This window comes from Odontomachus brunneus, unplaced genomic scaffold (assembly GCF_010583005.1).
Source record: "Odontomachus brunneus isolate Ranch 3 - 2012 unplaced genomic scaffold, Obru_v1 Obru_scaffold_046, whole genome shotgun sequence".
NCBI lineage: Eukaryota > Metazoa > Arthropoda > Insecta > Hymenoptera > Formicidae > Odontomachus > Odontomachus brunneus.
In genome coordinates, this window is record NW_022639496.1 from 2,023,040 (window position 1) to 2,035,896 (window position 12,857).

General features: G+C 34.3%; 2 protein-coding genes across 4 annotated transcripts; one reads left to right on the plus strand and one right to left on the minus strand.

The window, feature by feature from the left end:
- Positions 1–595: 595 nt before the first annotated feature.
- Positions 596–2,586, plus strand: LOC116844783 (GATA zinc finger domain-containing protein 1). Of its 2 annotated transcripts, XM_032816808.1 has the most exons (4): positions 596–1,078; positions 1,286–1,488; positions 1,603–1,679; positions 1,755–2,586. In XM_032816808.1, coding segments are annotated over exons 1-4 (564 nt in total). In that variant the 5' UTR covers positions 596–796; the 3' UTR covers positions 1,757–2,586. The 2 variants fall into 2 exon arrangements, with proteins under 2 accessions (XP_032672699.1, XP_032672698.1); XM_032816807.1 differs by having other exon boundaries at positions 597–1,078; positions 1,603–2,586.
- On the minus strand, positions 2,204–5,681 carry LOC116844784 (AP-3 complex subunit sigma-2). 2 transcript variants are annotated; one of them, XM_032816809.1, is made up of 3 exons: positions 5,186–5,674; positions 4,582–4,965; positions 2,204–2,942 (listed from the first exon to the last, which is right to left on the minus strand). In XM_032816809.1, the coding sequence occupies exons 1-3, from the start codon at positions 5,252–5,254 to the stop codon at positions 2,820–2,822; spliced, it is 576 nt and encodes a 191-aa protein (XP_032672700.1). In that variant the 5' UTR covers positions 5,255–5,674; the 3' UTR covers positions 2,204–2,819. The 2 variants fall into 2 exon arrangements, with proteins under 2 accessions (XP_032672700.1, XP_032672701.1); XM_032816810.1 differs by lacking the exon at positions 2,204–2,942 and adding an exon at positions 2,960–3,398 and having other exon boundaries at positions 5,186–5,681.
- Positions 5,682–12,857: the final 7,176 nt, after the last annotated feature.

Sequence of the window (12,857 nt, forward strand, 5' to 3'; positions counted from 1 at the left end):
AGATACAAGCCGACACAAACATCATTCTATCTTTGTTTCTATCTGTATTTAGTGAGTAACAAAGATAGGATGATACTTGTGTCGACTTGTGTCTCTTGTTAGAAAGCAACTAATGATACTTCATAACTCTTCATACGAAATACAAACGATATCATACCGAACCTTTGTTTAATTTACCTCCGGTCATTATTTGCGGCTAAATACATGGTCCAAAAAAGAACAATTAATTACAAGTAATAGAATGACTCACAAATCTTTTCAATGGGTGTATATCAGTTGGACACGGGGCAATTGGACACAGTCCAATCACAAGTCGCTGTTCCAAGAGACCCTACAAATGTCTCTAATCACACGGTGCTGTGATTGGCTGTGTCCAAATGCACCGTGTCCAAGTGCACCGCTCCCGACAAACATCATTCTATCTTTGTTCCACATTTAGTGAGTAGCAAAGATAGGATGATACTTGTGTCGACTTGTGTCTCTTGTTGGAAAGCAACCAATGACAGGCAACAGGCAATAGGAACAGGCAATAGCCAATAAGAACAGGGAATAGAAATAGTTGACCAATCAGAATTCCTATTCCCTGTTCCTATTGCCTGGCATTCTGTAAAAGCCTTTACAATTAGCTAATGATACACGTGCGAAAATTGACCGGCAATTGCATATACACGTGAATGTATATGCGTAAATAGTGAAGTTAGAATTCTGTGATTGACAGTGGCTTTTGGAGCCACTTGTTTCTACTAGTTGTAAATCGAGGATCAGTGCGACCAGTAGTAGCGAGAGGAGTTGTCAGATGCCACTCGGTAACAAGCCAGAATGCACGAAATGCGGGACCCGCGAGACCCCGCTGTGGCATTCCACCGACGCCGGTAATTTGTGCAATGCCTGTCTGGAGGACGAGCGGAATGCCGAGGCAAACGCGTGCCCCAAAACGGACGAGGAGGACAAAAGTGCGAACATATTAAAGCCTACCAGGAGAAGCACGAGAATAACAAGATACTGTAATTCGAAGTCTTCTGGGCCTCATAAGGTGGTGCCCAAAGGCAAAGGTCGCAGGAATTTGTTCAAGAAAACGGTATGTAAAAACGGAGAGCCCTTATATGTTATACAATTTTTGGACTTTCTAATTCGTCAAAGAACAAGTTATTGATATTGTTAAAAAAAAGAACATATATATAGTTTTTAAAAATTTTGGTAGATTAAATTTATTTTATACAATAAAATATAGAATGTAGAATATGTAAGTATCCAATTACACAAATTTAATTAAACTTGTTTATAGCCTGTCAAAGCACCTACAGCTACTGCAACTCCAGTTACCAGCAGTTTTGTATTTTATAAAGGTACATATTTTCAAGTTGGTGACATAGTATCTATGCAAGATATAGATGGAGGCATTTATTATGCTCAAATACGTGGCTTATTGATTGATCAATATTGTGAAAAAAGTGCTGCTGTTACTTGGTTATTACCTACTACAGCAAGGTAATTCTCTATATCTTATCATATTTGATCCTAATATCTCTCCTTTGTACAATGATTCCTGTATGTGGACATTTACTGATATTAAGTGCTATTAAGTTAGATATCTTCTTGTAGTCCTCCACCAGAAGAAGGATTCACTCCTGAAACATATATAATTGGCCCAGAAGAGGACTTACCGCGAAAGTTAGAGTGTATGGAATTTGTAATGCATGCTCCATCAGATTATTATAAGTTGAAAAACACGCCTTATCCACCACCTCTTACAGAAAAAGGAGTGGGCTACATATGGACAACTCTTAGAAATGAAATGGCCATATCTAAAAAGTAATCATAATCGTATTAGAACATAATCATTAATTTCATTAATTATGCCTTCATTAATTTATTACAAAATTGCTGTTTGTAAAATCAGCATTTTTAGTTAAATATTTCATTGTAATTGATAATGTTCTTGACAACAGAATTGTAAAATTTCATGAAAGTACTGATATGACAAAGATACTTTGTATAGATTTTATATATATTTGATTTTATATTATTGTGTATTTTGTAGCATATTGAATTCTGTATTCTTAATATAATCAATAAGTTGAGCTAGAAACTAGATTCCAGGTAAAATTTAAGCTATATAATAATATAAATTTAATTTTTGCATAATATATTATTGTGTATAGTAGAAATATAATTTTAAGAAACGGAGAATAATACACACTGCTAGCTTTTGCATTAAATATATTTTTGTTACAATTTAACATATTGGTGCTTTGTATTTCTGATGAGAGTTTCTCGTGCAAAATGCGCTAGACTATTTCAAACAGTGGAAAACTGATAATATCTTAGTTGAATTCGTGGAGATCTGATGTCTTTTTTTTATATATACTTTCTCTAGCATTCTTTTACGTATAAAATTGCAATGACTATCTTCACAATTGCCTGATTTCTCTTTTTCTCTTTTGTACATATAAATTTTCTCAGGACTCAACTTATATATATATATATATATATATATATATATAAATGTACATATATAGGTATTTTTTCTCTTTTCCTCTCTTTCTCTCTCTCCATTTATTTTTCTATCAATATAAACCATAGTCCAAGAAAGATGGTGTTAGCGGCTCTTTCCATCATCTTTAACTCTGGTATCGTTGCGACGGGATATACGCGGAGGTAGCGGGCAGCATTGGTGCATTCTCGCTTGCTTGAAGGGAAGGGAAAAATGTCCTCGGCGCGATGGTGGTGTTGGTGGTAGTGGTGGTGGTGGTGGTGGTGGTGTCGGTTGGGATGACAGAAGAGACCAGTCAGCTGGGAGCCAACGAAGTAACGGCTGGTCAGAATTTGAGGTCTTTTATAGCTTGCGGCAAGTCAGGCAGCTTCATATCCTTTATTTGTTGTGGTATATTCATATTCTTCACGGCTGAGACAGCACGCGCTGGCGCTGCCGTGATTCCCGCCTGCACACACCACATACGGATGGAAGAGAAGCGGAAAACGGGCAAATATAGGAGGATTCAGTGAATGCTAGTCTGATTAGCTCGGGAGCGAAGGCAAATGATGGATAGCTACACAATATGACGATATTTATTATTCTTATAGAGCATTGCGATACGTATACATTGTCAAGGCACTCATTAATGGAGCGGACATTTACAAACATTAATTGCGTCGCCATGCGTGTTACGAACGCTCTCATTCTGCTTTGCGAAACTACCAAGGATCTTCATATACCTTCGAGTTATGGTAAAGTAAAAAAGAAGGTAAAAAAAAAAGAGCGAATCATCAGGTACATTATATTGCAAAAATAAAATTGTACAAAGTGGCCCAATTTGCTACTGCCGATTTACTTAGGGAAGGGGCCCCAGGAGGACAAACGGACGGGGTGAGCAAGATCGTCCGGATTTGTAAGTCCCCTAAAATTGATGTTACGTCGATCAGTCCTATCTAACACTACATCAAATTCGCTCTACAGAACGTTCCGATTGCATGCACAGCTAGCGTTTAACGGACTGCCTTAACATTAAAATGCCCGGGACCTCCTTTGGATGCCCGAAATAGTCGTTTTCACTCTTTGCGATTAGTATATAAAAACTCTCTATTTCTCTCATTACTCATCTCAATAATGGCTTCTGACATAATACTAAGAACATAATTTGCAAAATATAGACATTTTATATTGTAAACGAATTCACCAATTCTCACAACTTTTCCAAACTTTTAATTTCTATACCATACCAAAAGTATGAATGACTATAAAAACAATAAATCTGGCGATCTATCTGATATACAATATAAGAAAACATTCAAATTACAATAATTTTGTGGTAAAAAGTCAAATGTGCATAACTTCTTTGAACAAATATATAATAATTTCGGTTATAATTTTATATTGTCTAAGATTATGAGAATTGTAAATTCTGCTACGATATTTTTTCCGTATACAAAAAAGATTGATAAATAGACACAAAATAAAATATAAATTTCATCAAAATTAATCAGGATTAAAAACAAAAATTTCAAATAATTTGTATATTGTCTTTATAATATTGACAAATAGTCAAAACAACTCTCTGAAGCATTTAAGGTAGAATAATTAATAACAATATCATCGATCTCTTGTTCTTTCAGTGTTCTACTTTAAAAATAATTAAAAAATCATGAGATTTCTTTTCTAAATTGCGAGAAACGGAAATGGCGATTATAAGATCTTAAAAGAGTTAAAATGACTCCATCGGGCACTCTAGTATTGAGCAGTTAATATTTTCAAGCCTAGTGAGGAAGTATATACATATATGCAAAGTTTGTTGTACTAGGTTGAAACGCGCACCGCTAGCGTTCTATTCGATGAAGTGGGATATGAATTTAAGCATAAAAACTTACAAAAATTTGTTCACTATAGACATAGATCGACAATCTTGACTGTGATCAATTATTATTATCATGATATATTTGTAATATGAAATATTTAATGATATAATTGTAATATGAAATATTTAATAATGTAAGTAAGGTAGAGATATAAGAGCAATTGAAGACAAATGAGTAGATCACAATCAAGATAGTTTGAAAACTGCAACAGTGCAACAGTGTACTTACCTCTTGCTTTTCTAATTTATTTTGATCTTCAATCCTTGTGAGGATTTCAGTCATGTTGGTTTCAAGAACCATACCACCCATTACCAATTCGTTGAGTATATAATGAACTTTGTCCACATGGAAAATGAGATCGAGCTCGCACACATTCTCAAAACATTTGTCCAAAGTCTCAACAAAGACTTGTATCAAATCTAAGATTCCTAATTCTGATTCTGAACTATCAACACAGAACACAAAGTAAAGTGTGGCATAGTGTCGGTAGATCAGTTTGTAGTCAGATCCACCAATCAAACTGCCACCTTCCAGGAAATTGCATACATTGTCGTCTCTTTTTGAGACAAGTTGGAATGTTTCTTTTATTATCTGCTGCTGCATATCCTCGTTCTGAAGCAGAAAATATATTTATCAGGTAAACCGATACTTGCTATATTTCTACAGAATCGCAATTCACTCTTGGGTATCTTTGTATAAAATTGTAGACTTGTGGCAATACATTATAAAATCAATATAAATTTTATTATTTTGAAGACACCCAGAAAAATAATTTTACACTTTATAAACATAAAATAGAAAAGATCTACAAATAGCCACATCGTATACTCACAAAATATTGGTAAAACTTCGACAGACGAGGTTTTCCATGGTTATTGAAGACCAAAATTGCCTTAATCATGTCTATAATTGCAGTCAGTTCACGTTACTCGACTTTACGATAATTCTATTGCTAAGCGTTCTGTCATTGGAAAGCGCAAGGTTATGTTCTAAGATCTCGACTAGTTTCTAAGGTAATAGTCTGCATTATTTATCCCCGTTGTGTTACAGAGCGAGTCTTTATCGCTGCTGTGTGTTATCCACTATTGATAATGGTACATAACACCCAAAAAAAGAATAATCTCTACAAGCAGCGTCAAAGTCGTCATACGTCGAAGTGGAGACGCGACGATTGGCGACGATTTTCTGCCCAGTGGTTTGTTCCTTTCAGCTGCACTGCTGCACTGGTGCAATAAGTTACAGTAGAATAAAATATATCTGTGCAACAGTGCAGCTGAAAAGAACAGACCGCGTATCACACTAGCGATTGGCGATTAGATTTGCGTTTACATTTGAGTTCATTTGAGTTCACAATAGTTTATTTGAGTTTACAATAGTTTCTTGATCAATCCAACAACTCCTTTTTGATTGGCCAAGAGACAACCGTAGATGCAAACGCAATCGTCAATCGTTATTACGATATGGGAATTCGATGTCCTTATAGAAAAGTATCACTGGCTGTAATAAATTGGCCAGTAATAAATAGTAATTTTATTTCTCGTACGAGTAATAAAATTATTGAACGACAGTAATTATCACTGGCCAAATTATCACTTATCAGTATTAAATTTCTATAAGGGTGAACAAATCGATGTCTAATTCTTTTTTCTTTTTTTTTACTTAAATGTCGGTTATTCTTTTAATACTTCCAAATTTGATCAATTTCTGCGACGATAAATTTTGAACTCAATATTATGAAATTAATTGTTAATGTTATTATTGCAAATATTATTAATGGATTATCGTTCAATTATGCTATTAAAAAGTAAAAGATTTTATTTAAAACGTCATTTGAGTAGTAGTATTTGAAAAATGATTAATTTGTCTGATTTTTTGTTAACTCATACTACGACTTGAATTATCGATAATAATGGAAGTGACTCGTGAAGTCACATCATGGTACCAGGTAGGCAAATTCACTGTTAGTATGAAAGTCTCTCCGCTAGAAGTCACTACTGTTTCTGTCGGGAGAATTTCTTTCAATATTTTGAATTACTAGTCGTTACCGTTGAAATCCTGAAATCCTATTAATGGTACTTGAAGCAGTACTAAAGTAAGAAAGAAATATTCTAATCTTATCTATTACATTTAAGAAATAACAATAGATGAAGTGTATAGGTGAAGTGTTAGGAAGCAACATGACAAAAGCGACATGATACACTCATTTTTCAAAATAATGTTAACAAGTTGCTAGTGTTATGAATAAATTTTGGTTAGAATGAAAATCAATATAATTTTAATAAGTTTTGTTCGAATACTTGACTTGAAATCGATATAATACCAAATTGAGTTTAACTCTCGATGTTATAAATATGGAAAAAGTTATATTGAAATCTTTTTCTATAATTAAAAAAATGACACAAGGATCATTTTCGCGTACTTAATGCATTGGAATTTGAATTCACTGAAGTTAACGCAACTAGTCAAACCTGCGCAGGCAGATTCTGAGCAGAGCTTACTATAAAATTTTTATGACAAAAAGCTTACAAATTTGACATAATCTATTCCCAGACAGTATAAATGTCCAAAATCGAGTCATAAGACGTCTTATGACCAAATTTTGGACATTGTGCTGTCTGGGTTCTATCTGAGGATATTGCCAAATTACCGCCAAAGATCTGACAGAGATTGCTGACATACTATGTTAATAGATTGACGGCAGAAACCAAGCAGATTCAACAGTTTGACAGCAAATTGGCGGCAGAAATCGAGCAAACCTACTGTGTGCAATTTGGCGATAGACTGCTTTGCAAGCTAAGCCAGATTTGCTGTCAATCTGTCATGTCAGCAGGCCCTGTCGCTAAAATATGAATTTAAGTTAGTTACTCAGACAGCACAAAATCTTCAGAGAATGTTCTGGGACGTTCTTAGAATGTATGAATGTCCTTAGAACATCCTTAGAACGTTCTTTGAAGATTTGTGCTGTATGGGTATATCGCTAGATAGTTATGTCGTATTTTCAGTAGCGCATCAAAAGAAGTCATTTATAAATCTACTATTTATCAACCCAGACAGCACAAGATCTCTTTAGGACGTCCTTAGGACGTCCTGAAGACGAAGAAATGTCCTCAGGACTTCCTTAGGATGTACTCTGGATGTCCCCTGGACATCTGTGCTGTTAGGGAACCATCTACTATTTATCAAAATTACGTTTCTATACATTTATTTCATTCAACTAAGTATAATTATTAGTTTAAAACGAAATTAAGGTAAATAAATAAATAAATATATATATACACAATATTATAAATAAGAAAGAAGCTATTTTTTTATTTCTCTAAGTGCTTTATTTATGCATCAGTTTATTTGATAAAGACATAATATACAGATAGTAAAAAAAGATATATAAATATTTAAATACATGTATATATGTATATATATTTCGAATATTATCATAAATTATAAACTTTCTATCACAGCAGTTTGAAGACAAAATGATGAATAATTCCGAAATTTATTTATCGTTGAAACTTTATTTATGCATCAGTTTATTTGATAAAGACATAATGTACAGATAGTAAAAAAGATATATAAATATTTAAATACACGTATATATGTATATATATTTTGAATATTATCATAAATTATAAACTTTCCATCACAGTAGTTTGAAGACAAAATGGTAAATAATTCTGAAATTTATTTATCGTTAAAACTTACATTACATATAGATTTAAATATTATTTAATTATTAGCGCGCAATTATAAGTAGATTGATCATTCGAAAGCTGAGACATTTTTAACATGTGTTCCCTAAATCAGGTCAAGGATAACATCATATTTTTAATTTTAATTACTAATTAAATTTAGAATTTTAATGAAAAATTACTATAATATTAAAAGGCTAGTATACAGACATTATACATAAATTTCAGAATTATTCACAATTTTGTCTTCAAACTGCTGTGGTGGAAAGTTTATAATTTATGATAATATTCGAAATATATATACATATATACGTGTATTTAAAAATTTATATATCCTTTTTTACTATAATGCTACTTTTATGCTATAATCATATTTTAATGTTATACAGATGGATTTATGATTTTATTGTCGGATTTTAATCGAATTTTTTGCCAATCGGCCAGCACACTACTAACATTTTGCTTATTGGAACAATGGTTTCGAGTCCTGTGCTTGAATTGCTTGATATTTATGAAAGAACTCAAATGAGCGAAATGATTATCAGTATACTAAATTGCGTTGGGAGGATGGCGATAGTATATTCAGGCGTGTTAGAGATCATTCAGCTTATTTATTCGACACAACATATCTTCTTATGTACACATAGATACGTTATACACATAGACATCAGAATAAACATTAAATAGTTAACAACGAATTTGTCACGTCTGGTGACGTGAATACTCCTTATCTATATTGTTAATTCATACGATCCACCAATGATATATTATCTCGCGACCATATTTATTCTGTGATCTTCTTAACGCCTATAGATAAAAGTCGTTTGGTTGCAATCGTGTTACATATCTCGTGCAAGCTTCAACAATTCGAGTACAATCTCGAAGCGAAATTCGACTGGCGATTCTCGGTGCCGGCGTAGCGCATCCGAAAACGCGCACAAAAAGAAAATACATTTATATATAGAAACTAGTGCGGCCCCCCTCCCCCCTTAGCCTCCTCTAAGAACAAAACCTTTGCTCGTGGAGAAGGCTCTATGCTTGTTATTTGGTTTCAACCGCACAAGTACGTATGATAACATCTAAAAGCAAGAATTACGCACGAAGATAACTTCGGTCGTTAAATCTCTCCTTTCCTCCTCCTCTTCTTTTTTTTTCTCGATTACTACACAGGCATGAAAGTCGGACCCATACACCAGCTTGTTAAGATATCTACGATATAACGACACGACAACGTTAAATAGGTGTGCTCGGTTGCAAAGTGGTTTGCACGCATTTGTTCTGCGATGAAGTTTCAGCGTTCAGGTTGTCACACGATCGAGGCGCACTGCCGACGTGTTTGCGTGCTAATCGATTTTGGTATAAGTTGAAGTGACAGTCCAAATAGCAAAGAGAATCCCAAAAGAATTCATATTTATGTCAGAATTTAAAAAGAATTCATTAGACATTTCATTTTTATGTCACCAATTATAAGTCCTTTTCCAGATGTAAAAAAATTTTTTATGAAAAGAATTCTTTTTGTACCTGAAAAAGAATTCAAAATTGGTGACACAAAAATGAAATGTCTAATGAATTCTTTTTTAATTCTTTGTACTATCTGGCAGTACACCATGTAAATATTGATTCTTTGTTATATTCTTAGCTGATAGATGAGAATGTAATAAAGATATTTTTTGCTTATTTTGGAATTTTCTGTTGCAGTTGTGATGTCAGGTGCTCAATAAGCAAAGTGTTAACAGTATATTCGCAAGTAGCAGGATGACATCAAACGATGTGTTAATGACATTTTATTGACGTTAGAGACACCATTAATGTGTCATTAACACGTCATTTGACGTCGTCATGTTAGCTGGACCGGTAGATAGATTCGATCAGGCCGTGGTAAATCCATAGTCATTTGTGTCTGCTCGTGTCCTGACGATAGATAGCCTGCTAGCATAACTTGACAACAGATTGGTGACAGAAATAGCAGTATGTTTCATTCAAAAACATTTAAATGGTTATGGAACGACATCTCTTGCTCGGTTTCTGCCATCAATTTGTCGTCACACTCTACTAGCAGCAGATTTTGTTGTGTTTTTACTAGCAAGCTACCTACAAGATTTAACACTGCGCAATATCTGCTTCTGCATACGGAAAAAAGGTTTGGTCGAGTTAACCAAATATCTGGTCGAATATGAACGATTCAGAAATTCCGATTAAAGTTTGCTAAATAATCAAACATATTTGGTTAGTCAACCAAAAATCTTGTTAACTTAAACAGAATTCGGATTACTTCAATCGGAATTACTGGATCGTTCATATTCGACCAGATATTTGGTTGATTCAACCAAACCTTTTTTTTCCGTGCAAGTTTGACTACCTAGGATATATTGTCACTTCGCTTCCTGATCACAATTGATTATTGCGCAAACGCGCCGGTGATGTGCCAATTTAAAACGCTGCAACTGCATTGGGAAAAATGCGTGCAAACCGTTTTGCAACTGAGCACACAGACTTACAAACTGCGATTTTACAACGAGCGCGAAAGGCTGCTGCCAAAACTATAATATAACGATAAATACATAGACAAGCGTCGTCCAATACCTTCCTACGAAGAAATACCTCTGTGTTTTTTTTTTTTCTTTTGGGTAACCGATCGAACGTCTAGTTTCTCCTTACACTTTGTCGATTTCAATCACGGATCATTGTTTGCCAATGTCATTTCTGGCAGACGGATTTCCAATGAGACAACAATCGATCGATCGATCGATCCTTTGAATATGTCGAATGCAGGGAAGGTTTTGCACTTTTCTTCATTGCTTATTGTCTGTTCACAATAGCAGCGGCCGACGAATAGTTCGCTAATTTGCGTTAACCTTTCCTCTCTTTCTCTCTCTCCCCTTTCTCTTTTTCTTTTATATAACACATCCAATGCGGAAGCATCGTTGCAAACGATGGCAACCGAATAACGCACGACGATACTTGCAGTTCAATTTTACGCACGTGTGTTTGTACGCGATTTTACTTTCTACATGGCTGTTCACTACTTTTCTCGCAAAAAAACAGGCAAATTAAAAAAATTGTTGGAAATTCACCTACGAAGCTAATTAATACCTTCTATTCTTAAAATTCAGGAATAATGTGATATTATTTCATTTCTATCTCTTTTTGCTTCCAACGTACTGACTCATCATTTCACTAACATGTTTCACTAACAATCAAATCCAATATTGTCTATAACGTATACTGATATAGCTAATTTATACTATGGAACAAGAAGCTATTCATTGGACTCGTCCCGATCAACGTGAAAGAATATCTTAATTGTAGCAATTAGAGAATAAAAACGGAAGAAAGTACGAAAGAATTTTTCTACCGTGACTCGCACACTTAAGAATGATTAGGAACTTGCAATTATCACATTTCTTTAATTCACCTATCTTTTTACAGGACTTCCTTCCTCTTAGGAGAATCAACTGCGGATCCTACCGTGCCGTTTACGGCGTCCAAGCAACAGCCAGATCCCGATATCACGACTCGTTTGTCAGGTATGAACAGTCGTACGCGACAGTTACGGCGCGATCTGTATCGTATACGTTATTTTGCGTTACTTTGCCGGAAGCACACACACACATACACACGCGGCCGCGTGGATCGACGAGGCGCGCAGCGTAGCGTAGCGCGCGGCACGTTTTTTGCGGATTCTCTCCTTACGATTCGATTAGCACAGTCACGTTGATTGCATCTGCAATTCGTACAATTAAGCCTGCTCGGCCGCCGGCCGAGTAGTCGATACGGGCTGAGTAGAGTTACATGAGAGACTTATACAAATAACCATCGCGGTATGTCGTACATATTCTCGTATTCTAAACAGAAACGAGACTATCGATGTGCTCGAGTCGTTTCGCCGTTTCTCTCGAAAGCCGGGGGACTCGCGGGTGCTATTGGCAATTCGTTATTGCGAGCCGATCTCTCGCGTTGGAATTAGAAATCTGAATGCTGTAACGCTTGTGTGTTTAATCCTCTCGAAATTGTTAGTTTAAACAGCGTGTTTCATGTACGAAATTATTATTTCTATTAGCAATATAATACCTACAAGATTTCTTACGGGGAAAATATTGTAGTAGAAATTATGTTAAAAATATATTTAATTCTCGAGATGTTTTTTGTAAAGCTGAACTTTTGCAATACTGATTATACGTTGTAGTATAAATTACACGGAAAAAAAAGATTTGCTAATATATGGACAACTAAAAATATTAGCTGCAGAAGCAAATTTTTTTGCTTTCATAACAAAGTTATTCAGTTGTGATAGCTAAAAGATTTGCTAATATATACATTAGCAAATCTTTTAGCTATCACAACTAAATAACTTTGTTATGAAAGCAAGAAAATTTGCTCCTGCAGCTAATATTTTTAGTTGTCCATATATTAGCAAATCTTTTTTTTCCGTGTACTATAACAATAGTGAATTCGATCTATGAACATACAATATAAAAAAACTTTCAAGTAATTGCAATTATTTGCAGAAGGCATTCTGCTTTTAATGGCAATTTTTCGGCAATTACCATAATTTTGTAACAAAAGTTTTCAAACAATTGTATATTAATTTTTACATAAGAAAACATTCAAATAATTATAATTATTTGTAGAATGAGTAATTGCTATGTTCAAGTAATTGCAATTATTTGCAGAAGGCATTCTGCTCTTAATTTTTATTTTTCGGCAATTACCATAATTTTGTAGCAAAAAGTCAGAGGTGCATAACATTTTCAAACAAACGTATATTAATTTTGGTCATAATTTTTATATGATTAAAGATAAATCAACAATTTTTTG